The sequence below is a fragment of the Melanotaenia boesemani genome, chromosome 2 (genome assembly GCF_017639745.1).
Source record: "Melanotaenia boesemani isolate fMelBoe1 chromosome 2, fMelBoe1.pri, whole genome shotgun sequence".
Classification (NCBI taxonomy): Eukaryota; Metazoa; Chordata; class Actinopteri; order Atheriniformes; family Melanotaeniidae; genus Melanotaenia; species Melanotaenia boesemani.
In genome coordinates, this window is record NC_055683.1 from 36,274,028 (window position 1) to 36,292,802 (window position 18,775).

At 40.5% G+C, this 18,775-nt stretch overlaps 1 protein-coding gene across 6 annotated transcripts in view; it reads left to right on the top strand.

Moving 5' to 3' along the window:
* Nucleotides 1-18,775, top strand: part of rbfox3a (RNA binding fox-1 homolog 3a) — a 528,049-nt gene that overhangs the window by 300,034 nt on the left and 209,240 nt on the right. For all 6 annotated transcript variants that reach the window (XM_041975734.1, XM_041975755.1, XM_041975750.1 and 3 more), the window contains one exon: nucleotides 5,135-5,227. In XM_041975734.1, coding sequence (XP_041831668.1) covers nucleotides 5,206-5,227 — 22 coding nt within the window. In that variant the 5' untranslated portion in view covers nucleotides 5,135-5,205. The remainder of the gene's footprint in view (nucleotides 1-5,134; nucleotides 5,228-18,775) is intronic.

Consider the following 18,775-nt stretch of genomic DNA (forward strand, 5'->3'; position numbering starts at 1 on the left):
AGAGCTTATTTTCCGCACTTTATGACGCCCTCCATTTCCTCACTGTCATCAAAGTTTCTCCCTCCTGTTCTCTTTTTTTTCTTCTCTTTTTTTTTTAATTCATTTTTTCCTGCTTTTCATCATGTGCCGACTGGGTGCGCCCCTAACGCAGGCGTTCCTCACACCTAATTTGTGCTCTTGTAAAAGTGCTCAGAGGAAAAGCCTTGAAGAACACTTATTGCTCGCGGCAGTACAGGACCCTCTCAGCCTCTCTGCAGGAGCTCCTCAAGGCTCTCACTGATATTATTTCATACTTCTAAAGCTGTTGTACCTATAGCCTCTCACAAAATGGATCAAAAGAGCTGGCCAAAGGTAGTTTGCTCTGGTTTTTGTGGACATGTAGATATATATTTTGGCAATCCTCTCCCATTGCTGGATCTGCATCCGTTTGGCTAGGAAGTGAGATGTTCCTGCTTCAAAATGCATGTCGAATAAAGACAGTAGATAATCGCACGTGCTCATTGAGCTGGCATAAATCCCCGTGTATAGACAAACTGTGACAAGCTTTCCCTCTCCGTCAGACAGCTCCCAGGAGAAGGTGTGCTATTGCATTTGTTTCCAGGAGAAGGCGGGGGGGGGGGCTCACTGTGTTGCTCAAACATACATCACCCAAATTGCAAGGCGAAAGATTGGAGGAGAAAATCATAATTAGAACATTAATAACCATACATGTTGGAGAGCATAAGTGAGTTTTTTTTTATGACAAATGGGAATGTAAACAAAGGCAGGAAAATAAGAGGTTCAATTAGATATTCCAAGCTGTCTCAGCAGAGACGTGAGTGCAGGCTTCTTCCACTGTTGCCCAATTATTTCTGCATTTCCGGGCAATGATAGCACCGCTTGTCCATCTGCAGCCTTCAAAAGGATATTCAAATCGTCGCACTGAAGCTACGACTCCAACTGTTGGCACAGAATGGGATAAATATATATTTATATACAGTTTTTTAATCCACTCAGAGCAAAGCCAGGTATTTGTTCAGCTAAAGTTCTGCGCAAAGTGGTGGAAAATTTCATCTTTTATTATCTTTGATTCCTGCTTTTGTGTTTGTGTGTGGGTTTTATTTGTTTGTTCATGTTTGTTTCACATGTTGTCACCAGAGACACGTGGGACGGCCGCCCACACCTCCTTCATGTTCCTCCAGTTCTCTGTTTGCCGTCTGCTAATGATCCAGGGACGCCAAATGAAGGGCCGCTGAAACAAAATGGCCACCTCGGCTGCCCACTTATACCTCAACCCTTCCCTTTCGAATCAATTCTGACATTTCATTCTGCCCTTATAGAAGGTAATGGTGCATTCAGAGGTTGTTACCGATAATGTTGAAATGGTATTGCTTGGTTTCATTGGATAGACGTACTGTAACCTCTGCTGGAGGATGGCTTCCGTTCCTCTTCCTCACTTTTCTTCTTCTTTACTGTTGTGTTTTCCTCTCAGCTCAAATATCTCTTTTGGTTCGAGAGAGAAAACAAGGTTTTTTATTCTCTCCTAACAAGTAACCGACCAGTGTTTGTATTTTCCTCCCACTCTTGTGTTCACACAACATGTAGTGAAAACACCCTTTTAACTCGGCTAGTCAATATGCTGTTTCTAATATATTATTTACCGCCTATGGGCTGTATATCAGAATGTGCTCAACAACTGTTTTGGTTTTGCAGTCATAATCATGTAGAGGAAAATCACAGAGCCAGATGTCTGGCCCTCGTTTTACAGCATTTATGTTTTCCTCTGAGTTTATGTAAAATTCATCCTTCCCTGTTTTATTTATTCCCCCGTTTTCACCGACTCAACAATTAGTCAATTCCCAATCAACAAGAGAAAAGAAATTGCTTTTAATTACTTTTGATAAATGACAAATTGTGTTGGCATGGCTCCCTGCAAATGCTTAATCAGGTGCTGGGCGGGGTAGGGAGGCGGGAACCAGGAGAAGGGATTTCTGCTGGGATGAAATCAATGCGCTCTCTCTGCGGTTCACCGGCTGGGCTTCTGGGCAACAGCCAACCTGAGGCCTGCGAAGATACACTAGTCAGCAGAAAAGCTCCTGCTTTATGGGAACAGTCACACACTGAAGCAAAAACATGCTCCAACACTCAGATATTTGTGCTTCATATAAAGGCTGCAAAGCTGCCGTTCGTGGGCTGTAATGCTTGCTCTCATGTTAAAATACAAACGCAACAGATTCATTGCACATTCAGCTACTAATGAATTACAACAACAGCTCAGTAAACATGTAAGAAATCCTCTAAAAGCCTTTTTAGATCTCTGAATCTTAACAGCAGAATTTGAATCATATCTGCTGTGCTGGAGGAGCGGCTGCACAATGAGCTGTTGCTGTGAAACTGTTTGAAGCTTCTGAAGAAAATGTTTCTGTTCCTGCATGATGATTCATCTGGAATCACAGCCTGTTTTAGTGTGAAAAGATTTAATACGAGGCATCACATCGGTTGGTGAGCTCGTTAGTAATTAGATCCATTTTGTTAACCTGTGTGCAAATGTTTCCTTCTCTTTTCAGGCTTTACATAATGAGTTTTTCATAACAAGTATATAAACATAACCAGCTGAGGGTATGTGTAAGTGTTCCAAAAACTGTACATGTTCCTAAAAAAAACAAAATAGTTATGAATTTAGAACTGTTAAAAAGCAATCTGTGGGTTTGATGAGGTTAATGTAGACCACTAAGGGACAGCGGGGCTTTCTGGGCGAACATGTGCCAGTTCCCAATCCACCCTTCCTCAAGTACTATTGCTTTTTTGCTCTAGCGTTACTTGAAGAAGAAGCTCCACTTCTTCATCAGTCCAAACAAGTATTTCTCTTTTGCATCGCAGTGAATCTTCAGCCACCTTCTCTTTTCTTCTTCCAATGTGTGCTTACTGCAACACGCAGTGAGCCTTTATCTGTGCATGCGTTGTTTTGTTCTAGCTTTGGCGTGTTACTCTTTAGCACCCTATAGCCTTGTAGTGTGTACTACAACGGTTTACTGGGGATGTTGATGCCTTTCTCCAAGTTTTCGCCACCGTTTTCCACAACATTTTCACACCTGAACCGGCTCGGCTGCCGTGTGGACATATGCCTTAATCAAATTACTTGCAGACTTAATATAGTAAAGTTTTACTGTCACTCGAACTATCTGTGTTTTAATTCGGCTGTACAATGCATACTTTATATACCTGCAGTGTCCAGTCAAAACAGATTTCATGATGGAGAAGCTTAAAATTTTAGCGAAGGGCTGTAGGACAGTGTCTGTCAATGCAGAGGTGGAAATCACTGTTTTCTTTGCTACACGTAAAAAACAGTAACAAGAGTACCTCATTTACTTCTGTTCTTGTCTTTAAAAGTACAATATACTTTAATACACAGTTAAGATAAGATTTAATAATCCAGAAGGAAATTTGTAAACCTGCTCTCATGTGTGTTGAAATATACACACAATAGCAAGAATTAGGTTAAAAGCAGTGCGCAGGCCAACAGACATGAGTAAATTTGCAGCATCTCTTATTAACGTGCAGCAAATGCTCTGGTCACATTCATATATCTTCTCATCTGCTGGTGGTCTGGAGATTGTAGTGGTGGAAAATCTTGGTAAGCAGTGCAGAGCTGCTGTTGCAGTTAGCCGTCTCACTAGCAAGAGCTCCAGAACGTGAAAATAACTAGACTCGGATCATATGTACTACAATTACTCCTTCTCTCCACCCCTTGACCATATATTGCTTTCTTTTTTTAATGTTTTTTGCTCCATTATATTTACATTATTTTATTTTAGATGTATTGGGCAACATGACCTGTTGCGCTACATAAGTAAACCTGACCTGACCATACCCCTGTGTTTTACAGGAATAAGGTGCCCATTATTTTTTGGGATCTATGGGTAGTGGTCATCTAACCTTTTAACTGGAGCATCAGGAGGACCACTACGTGTTCATTTCTAAAAGAAAAAATGCATCTTGTTCATGCAAAATGGAGGTGTATACAAAGGGAAGTAGTTGGGATTGGGCTTTAGTCTGTTTCTCCAAAGTCATCTGCTGATGTTTGCCTCATTTTTCTCGCTTTGCTGTGCAGAATACTTCTAGGCTGCAACCTTTGGGAGTATGTAGACCGACCAATGACAGACTGACTGCATAACCACTAAATAAAAACATGCAGATTAAATTGCAGTACACGCTTGCTCAGCAGAATGGGGGACATTTACATAAAAATCCACTTTATTTCTCTGATTTCTCAGTCTCTGTCTCATTTCCTCACATTGTTCTGCTGTCATGCTGCATTCAGTTGCAACTTAGAGCTAGGAATTTTCAGTCTCCAACAAAATCTAGAAAAAAACACAACTTGGATTTCCTAGCTGATGATTTATATACATTACCCAGAAAACCAGCTTACATGTCATAAAAAGCTTCTTTGCTTTTGGCTTAACTCCATGTCCATGGAAATAATTAGTCCTGTTGTCCCAGCTCCCAGGTATTGTAGAAGCAGTTTTGTTGGGTAGCGAAGAAGAGGGAGGGTCAAGTTTGAAAAGTCATGTTGTATAACCTGTTTTAAATACAGATGCTGGTAAAGTTCCTGCTCTTCCTAGGAGCTAAAAAGTCCCTAGAAACAGTTCTACAAACTAAGATTGTTCAGAATTCTCATAATGCACACAAAAAGGAGAAATAACTTCCTCCCCCATTTATTACAAATGTCAGGTTGTTCTTCGTTTCCCGTCAGGTTCCTATTAATATGTCAGTTAATGGCAGAGCAAATAAAAATACAAATTAAATGATAATAAAAAGGATCTAAAGTATCAAGGACAGCCATATATAGAAGGTGCCTCCTTTGGTAGAGCAAATCTGTCCAGCACAATTTAACACAACAGACCACCAATCTACATGTCATGATGCTGGACAGGACGGGTATAAACAAAGTAAAAGAAAAAAAACAATAATGAGGTTGAAGTTATGAGTGTGTTTGTTGTGGTTTAAGCTAACCAGCTACTTCTGTCATACAGGATCCAAGCAGCAGTCGGTCTCTATGATCAGCATTTTCACACCTGCATCACGCTCAGGAGCCGTCCTGCTTGTCCTCTCTCTTGTAGTTCTAACTGGACCTCTGCTTTTCCTCCTCCTGCAGGGTTCTTCAGCACCTGTGGCAGCAGCAGCGAGTCGAGTGACCAGCTCCAGGCCGACCGGCTTCACCTGTACATGGAGACCCCCAGCTGGGCAGGTTAGGCTCAGAAAACCCCTTCATGTTGTCATGATGCAACCTCTTTTTCTCTCTGCAACAAATCCCACTTCTAACAGAACCGTGATGGGAGAGTTGTTTTTTTCTTTTGGGTTGTGGCCATGGTTTAAAAAAAAAACAAAAAAAAAAAAACTACTCTTTGTAGCTTCTGTCATTAATATGTCTAGCTTGTCTGGAACCTAAATGATGAAATACCTCCATACAGTTGTCTCTTCTGTAGGATCTCAGCAACTGTTCCAGCATATAAAATAAATGTTTAATTTTGAACCACTCGTGGTTCAGTTTGTCAGGTTTACATTACAAAATAGAAAATAGTAGCCACCCCATCTACAGAGGCTCATCCCCTAAATGAAGCAAATCAATGTTAAAGTACTGGCCTCTGCCCCTTACTTCATTCCTCTGACCCCTTTCCTGTTAAGTAAGGGCTACTACGGCCAAAAATCCTTAAAGAATAGTGGTTTAGGTTTAAGAAGGTAATTAGAAAAGCTGATGAACATTGACCTGTGTTAGCAGGTAGCACTGAACAGGAAGTGAACAACATGATAAAGTGAACCTTTGCTCTTGCTTTTTCACACCGCTGCAGTTAGATGTACCGAAGATGCAGATGGGTCATAGGTGTAGTTTCACTCGTGTTGGGGTACTCAAAACCCACCAGGGTCAGTGAAATGCACTGTGATCCTGTTTTAAAGGATGATTTTTCTGAATTCAAACCTCCAGCATTTCTCCTCAGTGTGACCCCACGGGTCATTCTAGCGCTGCACTCGCCACTTCAGCCTCAGAGATTTATCAAAACTTCTGCAAAACAACAATAAGCTATATGTGGAAAAGAAGCATGAGCTTTCATAGAAACATGAATTTTACATGAATCGCATTCTCTCTGAATTCAAGCGAAAGTAAACAGAAAGAGCCTAAACTGATATTGTGTTTAGCTGCATTGGGACCTAAAATAGATTTGCTGCAACGTAGCCTATCTTTAAATGCAAGGCTGTGTGTAGCTTTCCATTTATTCCATTTATAGAGGCGGAAAGTATAAAGTTGTCTGGTTAAAATAAACCCGAATTATCTTTAAAGCTTAACTCACGTGTCTTTGTTAGCTGCAAGGGAAGTTGTTTTTGGGCTGCTGTGTAATCCCGCAGCAGCTCCAGTCCCACAGTGTTAGAACCATGGGACAGACCTCTACCCCCCTTGTGATTCTGAGTTTTATTAAACAGGTCTTGAAGATGGATGTTGGATTGCTGCGGTCAGATTTGTGATGTTTTTTTAACACATTTTCAGCGTTTTTGCTCTTTTTTTTCTCACTTTCCCTTCTCCAGAGTGAGTTCACAGCTTCACACCCTCTCAGTGTGGAAGCACTTTCGCTGTGATGAAGGTTGCATGTATGCGCGCTTTACTCTCCCCCATCCAGCCATATTGTGCTAATGTGTGCTGGTTAAGTAGCTCAAGACCAGAAAAAGACTCTTATCCATATGCCTGAGGGCTGGGTGTCGGCGTGATCTCTCCCCAGATGAAGCCCTCTGCTTCCCAGCCCATCCTCTGTGGAGCCATATAGCAGGTGGCAGTGAGGATCAATGGGCCTCCACCATCACCTCCTCTCTACTTCACATCTCCAGCCTCGTCTCCAAGACGGGGGGCCCGCGGGGCATGTGGCGTGTCTCAATGCAGAACACCAGCAGAAATGGGGACTTTTTCCATTAGTCTAATTGCTCAGTTATAGTTCTATATTATTGCCGTGATCACCACTGTGGCTTGATAATGATGGACCTCCCATGACCCCATGTAAAGCTGGTGGGTGTTATGTCTCCCCCGTCACCAGCCATTGAAACCGTGGTGGGTGTAGGCGAAAAGATCGAAGTTAACACACAGAGGAGAAAACAGAAGGATAAACAGCCAAAGGAAAAATGCAGCGCTCCTTCAATCAAACGGGCTTGAATATTTACATTCTCAACAGGTGCAGCGTTCGGCTTATTTATGGAATAAACTCTGACTTGCTGCTCGCTCATTTGCCTCGAATACAAAACAAAGGCAATATGGGGCTAATTTGCAATAATTTGATGCTGCTGTGGCCACTGGTTAAGAATGTTTATATAATATTGATGTAATAAGAAAAATTGGAAGTTTTTCACGCAGTTCAGGCCTTGTCAAACACAGCTCACGGACTCACTAAACGATAATTACATTCCTCAAGCCCACTATTACATTTTACCCCCGTACATGGACTTTGTTCACAGTAAATGAGGGAGTATTATTTTCATTTTAAGATGATAGGACCCGGTATTATTTCCACATCTGAGCTCCGTCGGTACAGTAGAAGGCCCCCACCCATCAGCGATTACATGAGAAGTCCTCCATCAGCGAGCAGATGAGGGTGAAGATTATAATGAATTCATTTACCCTCAAAGACTCTGCCTTTCTTCTCTCTGTTTATAATGTCCGATTTGCATAGCAGAGTCTCAAATGATGAGGAAATGTAAAAAGCTTTGTGCCGGACTAATCGGCTCTGAATATTTCACGGCTGACCTGTGGCTTTCCCTACAGGTCACCACATAAAAGCTTCTTCCTGTTTTGGATTTCCACTCAAACACTGCAATTGTTACTGATTACCTCGCCTGTTATTCCGTAGAAGGAGAAAATCCTTGACCGTGATTTTTTATTTATTTATTTATTTTTTACAGGTGTGAGTATTGATCTTTTGCCTTTGCTGCAGGGGAGTGTGTTCACTTAAAAGGCCCACTGATGTAGCAGAGCTTATTAAACAAATAGGCCAGAGAACAAGGCCACAATCGCTTTGAATCATGAAGGAGGTTGCATGTCTTAAAGCAGCTCTGCATCAAATATGAAACACTCTGTTAACAAGGTGTGTAATCTATTTCTAATCAGATCATATTTTATGAAACAAGGAGAAGGTTGAACTTAAGTAAGAGAGAAAGATAGAGATTCTGAAGGGGGGTGGGGGAGGATTGTATTTTGAAATTGAATGTGACGGCCAGGGACCATGACTTGATTTTACATGCATGGCTTTATAATGAAGCCATGCCAAATGGTCAGTAATGGTTAACTTTAGGGGGAGCTGGAGCCTAGCTGTAATGGAAGGCTAATTCAGGGCCCATACTGCTTTGACAGGCTGCAGAGCACAGCTGGAATATGGAGAAGGATGTAAGTTAGAGTCTTTGGGGCTGCAGTAAAGGTCCATATTTGTCTGCAAATTGCCAGGTTGCCTGAGGATATAACAGGGTCAAGTGTAGCATAGCATATTTTGTGTTCACAGACACTGTAGCAGATATAAATACAGTCCTGAAACACACTCACTCAGACGGGGAGACTTGCTAACTCACTCAAAGCAAGTGTTGCGCAGGACTGACTTCATGTTGTCATTGCAATTCAGGCCATGATCCTTTTTCTTTTTATATATATGTCTTTACGCTGGCTGGCTTCACAGGCGAGTCTTTTCAATCACATCTTTTTTTCCTTCTTCCAGAAATTGTTTCAGATCCTGAGACACTAGACTTGGTTCTGAATACACGAATGGATGTGTGTTTGTGTGGGTACGTGTGTGTGTGTATATATATATATATATAAATATATATACATATTTTTTATTTGTGCTATTTCTATTTATTCTTCACCAATAACACATATGCTGATATTTATTTACACATCTTAAGCTAGTGTTGTCTTTACTATGACTCTAGAAGTATTCAAATATACCTCATGGTTGCAGAGATATACTCATTTCATTACGGGTATGTGATTTTATAAATGCACGCTACCTAGGTGAAGTAAGTTTTATCTGGCTACTAGTGTTCTGTTAGTAAGGCTAGATGCTCTGTGTCTAATCCAGTCATTTTTTTTTTAACTTTGATCAGTAGTTTTTCATCACCAGTATGAATCAAAAACCCTTATAGATTTGAGGAAATTGGTACATGAAACCCTGAATCAAATGTGTCATAAATTGGCCAACGCTGACATGATTTACAGTCCAATATGAAATCTAATATCAGGAAATCATTTGGATTTTATGAGAAAGTAGAAACACTGGAACAAAGGAAAAAAGAGCAGCAGGAGCATCACAGTTATCGGATGAAATGTTTCAGTGGATTATTGGATGCTAATGTAGCTAGCACGAACAACAACAAAACTCAAGATGAATATGCTGGGATCCTGCCAATGATACTGTACAATAGGGCTGCACAATTAATCGGATTTTGATCGTGATCACGATTTTGGTGGCCACAATTAAATGAACCTGATCGTCAGCGATATTTACATTAAAAACGCAGCTCTGCTGCTTCTCTGATCACACACATTCTCAACCTGCAGTCGGCCAACCACCAGGGGGCGAACGCGAGGCCAAAGCTTCATTAAGCTGCCTAAAGAACAAGGGCGTGCACCTTTTACAGTCGGCAGCTAGTTGTACTCAGTGTTGCTAGTTTTCACTCACCTCTAGCGACTTATTTTCAAAAAACGACTAGCGACTAATCTAACGACTTTTTCTGGTGATATTGGAGACTTTTGGAGATGACGTGAAAGAGCGTATAGTTCACTCTTCAACAAGGGGGGGGGGGGGGGGGGCTCCGACCCCTCCCCCGTCCAGAAGCACTCAGAAGAGGCTCGGTCCTCACGCAGCAGCTGGACTCAGAGCAGGAGAAGATCTGTTTCATGACCAGGCTGAAAATGAAACGTACATAACTGCTGCTGGCTGGTCCCGCGCTGGCTTACCGTCAGATATTAATGTTTATTAATGAAGAGTGTCGACATTAACATTTAAAAAGTGTTGTGACATGTTGCAGACTCCTAATTAAAAAAACATTACACTTAATAAAATTAAACTTAAAAAACAAAGAAAATATTGACTGAAGAATTAAATTTTTATTATTTCTTTACTGTTCTAAACATTTTTATGTTGTCTTTTCTTCAATGTTTGCCTTTCTCACAACATCCCTCCCACACTAGCATCCATTACTAGTGATGGATGTTCGGCTCTTTTCAGAGAACCGGTTCTTTTGGCTCCCAAACGGCTCTTGATTTAGCATCTTTTGTAGCCCCAAAATTTACATTAACTTCTCAAAAATGAATGGTAAATGTATTTATTGCATTATTTATCATCTATTCTAATTTAAAGTTTACTTTTTCACAAAAAATTGTTGCAAAGTAGTTTGTTTATAATTGGTGCAATAAAAATACATGTTTTTCCAAACACAGTGAATAATCGCGATTAATAATCGTGATTACAATATTGATCAAAATAATCGTGATTATTATTTTGGTCATAATCGTGCAGCCCTACTGTACAACAAAAACTTTGAAATACATTTTTTCCCTGTGCAGGTCTTCATCTGTTTATGAAGGATGCTGAGTAATGTTATAGTTAAAGAAATGGCTTGTTTTCATATAGAATCAACATTAAAGAAAAGAAAACTGTCACATCAAATCTAACTGAACTGGAGTACTCTTGAATTGAGTCTGCCCATTTATCTAGATTATTAATCATTAGCAGTGTTGCACCAAGCAACATAATTGAATGAAACAGGCCATATCTCCAGAAAGAGCCTAAACCTGTTACCACTTTATACCACAAGACGACTTTGGGGGCTTGTGTCTGTTCAAAGATTGAGTAAAATTGAGTTTAAAAAACAGCCCACTGATCTGATGAGGATGCTTTGTTGTCAGTGATACAGAGCAGATTACAGAGAAAGCAGCATAAATCACTATTTCACTGTTAATTAAGTACTTATTCTGCTGTTTGCCAATTCTCATTCAACATGCAAAAGAGATGAGTAAATTTACTTCCTTCATAAACTCAGGTTCATTTTCAACATTTTTGCCATTTAATGTATACTTTTATCTCAAACCACTTCCAAGCTAGTGCGTTTTGAAAATTTCACACCAAAATTTAGCATTTTCTTCGAAAAAATAGTTTCAAACACAAAATCTAGCGCTCAAAGAGCAGTGTGCAGAGCGACATCTAGTGGTGAAGCTTTAGATAGCAGCCAAGTAAGTCCCCCCAGTCTCCTCTTACATTTTCAAGTGTCTTAAGTGTGGCTGCAAAATAACCCTCCCCTCTCCAGAAGCAGTGTTTGCTTTGCTCTTTCTAGGCTGCTGATAGATGGCAGTGCAGCATGCTGTACTGCAAAGAAGAAGGACCTGCAGCATCTGTAGAGATAAAAAGCCTGATCTAAACTCTTCATGCTGTTTTACACTATTATATAATTTTTCTGACATCGAGTCATAACAGAGCTACATGTCTGTGCACAGTTTTAAACAAAAACATGCTTAAATTGTGTTTAAAGAGTAAATAAGATGGGGCATTTCCTGTAAATATGATTTATGGTGGATATCACAGAATACGTTTCACTTCCCTGACATGTACACCTTGTTCCAAATGATTTATGTGGATAAGATTAAATAAATTCCTGGGATATAATGGGATATCCTGGGATATCTCTGCAGCAGCACAAAAGGAATCATTTAAGGAAAGCAAGAGTTAAACATCAAAATGAAAATAACCACATGGTTATTTTCATTTTCATTTGTGTTCAAAAGCTTCACATTGTTGGGTTGTGAGAGCTTTTCTAGGGCCTCGCTGCTGCCAGCACAGAGAGGGGGTGGAGAGGGGTGAGGAAGAGTAAGGATGCCTGCGTCTTTAAAAGCTAGATGGAGTGAGGGAGCGGGGCGGCCGGGTAGCTGGCAGGATTGTGCTGACGGCAGGGCTTTGGTTCAGAGCATGCCCATTAGAGGGAGCCATAAATCCTGGGCTCTCTGGGCCGGGCTGTGTCAGCAGTCCACTGAATGAATTGATTTTAAACGCCACTGAAAAAAAGAGAAAGTGCAAGAGAGAGAGAGGGAGAAAAGGGAGGGAGAGTGACTATTTAATTCACCCTCCGCCAGAAGCCCACACCCCGTTCCACCCTGCTTCTCAATTCAGGACTGTCGTTGAAAAGGGGGAGGAGAGAAGTCAAGAAACACTGAAACTGTCACCAGCACCAAGCCCAGGGCTACATGGCCCCCACGCGTTTGATTTAAACAGGAGGGAAACACACAAACCAAATACATAATCTCAAATTCCATACAGCATTTGTTCTCCCACCCCTCTAATTTTTCCTCTCAGCCCTCTTTTTTTTTTATAGATATATATATATATATATCTCCACAAGAGAAATGAGACATATCATAAAAAAAAAGGGAAAAAGGCGCAGCTGCATTTGAAATTCAAATGTGTTGGATTTTGAAATTGATGTATGTGTTTATTCATTTACGAGCAGCATCCATGTGTGCATGCATTTATATATTATCAGCAGCAATGAAACGCTGCATAGAGGGCTTGTAGCCCATCTTTCTCCTCCTCGTCTTTGTTTCCTCCTCGAGCTGCGGCTGCTGTTATGTTCAGCTTTGCAAAAGAAAAAAAAAAGTCTGTAAAACAGACACACTGTAAATTGTGCATGAGGACCAGCGTCGGTGTGTCATCCCTTGTCTTTATGCAAACACATTTATGATGTGTACAAAGTTTGATTTTTGTCTTACTTCATGTCTCGGCATCCCTCCGTGCACGGACCTGTTGGAGTGTCATCAGACGACGTGCTGGTGGAGCTGGAGTGCTGCTGCTGTTGTAGAGGTGTTACAAAACTCTTTAAGGCCTTGCAGTGCAAGTGGTACGCAAGGTGCCTGCAGGAAAGCTGCAATGAATATCATTTTGCTAATTATTATACAAAACTGTTATGAGAAAATAATCACATTAGCATTGAACTCTGACACGCCTAAATTAAGGGCTACTTTCGATCATTAGACCTATGTAATGAATTTGGATTGTAAGATGTCATGGATTTATTACACTGCTTGGCCCTCTGACTGCATTAGAAGATGATGCTCAGCATATTTGAGTAATTTTTTTAATAACATATCACAAATTTGACTTTACTTTTGACCAAAACATTTCTTATTTTCTGTCATTGAGGAGAAAAACTTAGAAAAATCCAACCAAACTGGTGCCACCTCATCTGGAAAGTGAACAAAAAGAGAGAGAAGCAGAGTGCTTGAAAACTCACATCATGTTGAATTTTCTTGCAATTTAATGAAATATTCCCAAACCTATATATCAGTTTTATTTGCTCTATCTAGTATTTAAATTCTGTCCAGGTAGTTTGGGATCCGCCTATTCATGTTCACCCTCCATTATACAATAATTTTGATGTAATTCAGCATCATATTAGTCTGTACGTGTACAAATATGAACTCTGTAATATTTATAACACGCTTATGTATAACTTTGTCTATAAACTGCATGAATAAATTGACAACATGGCACTTAATCATATCCAATAGAGGTGACATGTTATCTGATTTTTACATTTTACAAGCTTTTTATTCTTTTACTAATTATTGTGGTCAAAATAATTCACAAACAGTTTAATCAGTTTAATGTTTTAAATATTAATATATTTCCAAATATATTTTTTGCATTTGATTTAGTCTGGTTTCATTAATCTATTTTATACTTTTAATTTCTTTTAGTTTGAATTTTAATTAAATTTTTTATAGTTTTTTCATCTTATGAATTTATTCACTTTAAAACATTATTATCCATCATAATTTCCCTTTGGGATTTCATCTTAATTTCTAATGTCATGTTTTATTAGCTGTGATTAAATCATGATATTGTGTACTATTAGCACAATATTAATATTTATTAATATCAGTTATTACCGGTATATTCAATCATTCAATCAAATAAGAAACACAAAGAAGTTTAATGGAAGACAAAGACCAAAATTATAAAAAAATTATAAAATTTATTAAAGAACTACTTTGGAATAAACGTAAACAATACAACAGTTCACTGAGTTAACAATGTGCTCGCTCATAGAGCGGCATCTCTAATCTGTAGTTTGACTAAACAGTTATAAACCACATACAATTTAATTTGTAAACCTTAATGAACTTTAACAATCTGACATATTAAATGAAAACGTTTCTTCAAAACATCTGGATAAATGAACATCTTAATCAATCAGCCTGACTCCCAAAAGCACAGCTTGATGTCGGCTAAATGTCTGAATGACGGATCAAGTTTTTACGATTGTCACCAGCAGCTGATCGATGCTGCCTCATCTGAAACAAAGCTTTTACCAACTTATAAGATCATTACGACTAAAAAGGCGAACCGAATGCTAAATGTTTAAGGTAACAGTGAAAAATGAGGATGCAGAGCTGATGAAGGTTGTTGGTGCCCATGTTAGTATCATGTGTTGGATTCCAGTTGCTCATATGGTGCTTCTTTTACTTTTTTTCATTTCCAACATAATTTCAGTGAATGTTGGGCAGCCTTATTCCCAAGTTGATGGGAAGGAGGCCTGGTTATGGTGGCGATGGTAGGAAAAGAAGAAGGGAGGGATATGTGAGAGAAGCTGGGGAGGGTTTGGAGGGGTGGGGTGGCGTCCTCTCTGGCTCATTACGCTGTTTAAAGAGCCGGCGCCTCCGAATCACCTGCCCAGCTCCATGCTTCAAACAAGCTCAGCCACCAGGGATCATACATCAACTTCTCCATCAGTCCCCCCGGCTTCACTTTTTCACTATTCGGCTCCAGACGCACGAGTCTCACATACAACCCACACGGCGAATGTGGAAAACAGATAGCATTGCTTGTTGAATACTGATGTCACGCCTGCTCCAACCAGAATAATAAATTAGTCACAAAGCAGCCTGGCGTTGTTATATATGTGATCATGAAGTTAATTGAATGCTTTCATTGGACTTGGAGCATCAGAGGCCCGGTTTGTGACTTCAACATTCCTAATGCATGGCTTCTGTATGTAAAAACTACACTCTCTCATGCCTAATTACCCACAGGCTAAGGCATGAGGAGGACCCGCTGCGTATTATAAAGATTGTAAGGATATTTCACTTTGAAAAATGGTGAAGCACACAGGACTAAGGGTTTGATTACAAGGAGTGGGGCACACAGCCTCTACATCTTCCTTCCCTCATTTCAATTATGGCTGACTGGAGGCGCAGTGCTGCCACCGTCCTCAAATAAAACTAAAATATGATAAAGCTGAAATATCAGGCCCCGGACTGATCCAAGCCTCCAGCCATGTAAGGCTCAGATACTCTGCACGTAATTACAACATTTGCCAATATTTTTTTGAAGGGAGGTTCAACATGGATATGAATGAAACAGGGGAGGGGAGGGAGGGGGCAAGAGGAGTTTTGATGGCACATGATAAAAAGCACATTTCATTTTGCCTTCCCCATGGATAACAGGAGACATGCACGTGTGGAGCTTCTCTCTGCGAAGGTGGAGGATAGCTGTGTTATTTTTAAGCTGCGAGATCATTACTCATGTGAAGATGCATGAGTGAGAGGATCTGCTGTCATAACAGCGGACGGCGAGCGTGGGGAGAGCCGAAAAGAGCGTGTCAGTTCTGCTCAGCAGAAAAAAAACCTCTTGTTTGAACTGCAGCTCTGTGGTTTCAATTTTCAACAAAGCAGCAGCTGTAAGCAAATATTTATTAGTTTTTTAAAGGAGACCAGAGAAACACGCCACAAAGCGTACTCTTTATTCAGTTCATGTTTGCCCTTTTAAACAATGAACTCACGACCCCCTACAGATGGGGAGCGATGTGCAACGTGGCCATATTCTCACCATGACGCCCCCCAGCAAGGTGGATCTCCTCCAGAGCCCACATTCCTCAGTGGCCCCCGGCACCCCTGGCGACCACGGACCAGCCTCCTTTACGTCAGTGTTTATAACAACCTGGCATGCTCGCCACATCACCGCTGCCACTCGGGGTCAACGCTCTGCAGATTCGAGCTTTGTGAGGAAATCCCAGCCGGCTTGCTGCAGAGTCTCCTGATACACCGGGTGCATTGCAATGAACGAGAATTTTCAAAGGATTTGCGATGAATGAAATCTATTTTTGCACATTTTAAATTTAACCATTATTTGCTTTGGGAATGAGCTTGGTTCAAGCGTCATTTTGTAAAGCTGCAGCTTACAACGTAAATGCTTGAGCAATTAAATTTAGCAAAAAAAAAAAAAAAAAAAAAAAGTCATGGTTATGATGCATGCAGTTGGGAGCTGTCATGTTAGCTCTCTGCAGAGTCATGTTGGTTTAGTCTCTATAAATCATGGCTTATTGCTGCTAGGAGCTGCAAATGAAAAACAACAGCAAGGCTGGTAAACACAAGTATTAGTTTTCAACTTTCTTCTTTTTCTTCTTTTTTTTATTTATTTATTCTTTTTAACAATCCTGAATGCAATTTTAAAAAAAGAAACCCAGAAGTCCATCCCTTTAAAGTTTCTGATTTCTATATATGCTATTTTAAAGCAAGTAATGGACATATTTTACATTTTTTAAGATATTATTCATTACTTTCAGCTTGAAGTACACAGTGGATCGTTTTGTAAGTGTGGTCTTGCTCATTAAATGTGAAAATAAGTCTTTTGGCTAGATTTAGCTGATTCATTTAAGCTCTTCAGATGAAGAATATCAGTCTCATTGGGTCTTTGTTTATTTTCCCTCCCCTCTCTTAATGTTTTTGTTTTTGTTTTTTTTTTCTTTTTGTTTTTTCTTTTTCTCCGGGTGTTGAAGTAGCTCCAGCACCTGCTTTCAAAGTGAAGGAGGAAATGTTTTGCAGAGGGAAGAGCTTCTGCAGCAAAATCAAGAACTATTCCACCCCCCTTCACTCATCACAGTGTGAGGGATTCAATCAAAAGTCTGCCCTGTGACCTGTTCTCCGAGAAACAAACAGCCAGCAGAGTCTCCAAAGACCAAAGCCATCAGAGGAGGGCAGCTTGTGTGTGAGCCAAATCGTGGCACCTTTCTGAAAGCCTCCATCATAGAAAAATTGTGAGTTGTCGCAGTGGAGAGTGACTAGCATGGCGGTACATTGATACATTGATGCAGTGAATGCCTTGGACAGTGCAGTAAAAGTGCTGAGGTTGAAATTAAGCTGTTATCTCTCGCATGTATCACCAGGGAGGCAAGAAGCAGCGGAGCAGAGGCAGTAGCCTGTTTGCTTTACTGTTATTGCCTCAGCGTGTCCATCCTCATCTGACTCTCCTCATGTTTCCGACATTTTAAATGCAACACTGCGTTCCCTCAACGTTTTATGTTTAGAAATCATCCTTCCTGTTTTTAAAGAAAATATTTCAACCCTAAAAACAGCGCAGCATGAAATGCTTTGATATCAGCGTAAACTGTGTCCTTCATGTCTTGGAAGTTATAATCACCAGAAGCACACAGGACCATCACTGGGGGGAGTTGGTAGATTAATCAGAGCTGGGTGAGAATGGGTTTGGGTTTTATTTCACAACCAGAAAAAGAATATTTGAATTGATAAAATATGTTTAACGCTGCTTGGAGGGATTTGAGTGTATAATAAGGAGCTTATTGATATTTAGTCTTTAACTTTTTTTAAAATGAGCATACACATTCAATGACCACTTTATCAGGTCCACCTTCTAGTACCAGGTTAGACCTCCTTTTTTTTTCTTCAGAACTTTTTTAATTCTTGGTGTGATAGATTCAACAAGGTGTTGGAAACATTCCTCTGAGGTTTTGCTTCATATTGAGATGACAGCATCACACAGTTGCTGCTGCAGGTCCATGAGTCCAGTGAAATCATTGTCATTTTCAAGAGAGCAGGTGGAGATGATCTAAACTTTGTGACATGGAGCAATATCCTGCTGGAAGTAGCATCAGAAGATGCTACACTGTGGTCATAAAGGGATGGACATGGTCAGCAACAATACTCAGGTAGGCTGTGGTGATTAAACCAGGCCACGTTGGTACTAAAGGACCCAAAGTGGGCCAAGAAAATATCCCTCACATTATTACATCACCAGCAGCCTGAAGTGTTGATCCAAGGCTGGATGGATCCATGTTTTCATGATGTTGCCACCAAATTCAGAGCCTAGCATCTGAATGTGGAGCTGAAATGGAGACTCATCAGACCAGCAACGTTTCTCCATCTTAGATTGTCCAGTGTTGGTGAGTGTGTGTGAATTGTAGCCTCAGTTTTCTGTTATTAGCTGACAGGAGGCACCCGGTGTGGTCTTCTGCTGCTGTAGCCCATCTGCTTCAAGGCTGGAAGTGTTGTGTGTTCAGAGATGCCATTCTGCGTTCTCCTTGGTTGGAGCCAGTGCTTATTCGACTTCATGTTTCCTTTCCATCATCTCCAACCAGTCTGCCCATTCTCCTCTGACCCCTGACATCAACAAGACATTCTGGTCTAGACAGCTGCTGCTCACTGGATATTTTCTCTTCTTCAGACCATTCTCTGTAAACCCTAGAGATGGTTGTGTGTGAGAAAATCCCAGTAAATACTCAGACCAACAACCATGCCACGTTCAAAGTCACTAAAATCTCCTTTTCTCCTCATTCTGATGCTCAGTTTGAACTTCAGCAAGTCGTCTTCAACACGTCTGCATGACTAAATGTGTTGCGTTGCTGCCTTGTGATTGACCAGTTAGATATTTGTGTTAACAAGCAGATGAACAGGTGGACCTTGTACAGTTGCCAGTGAGTGAATACA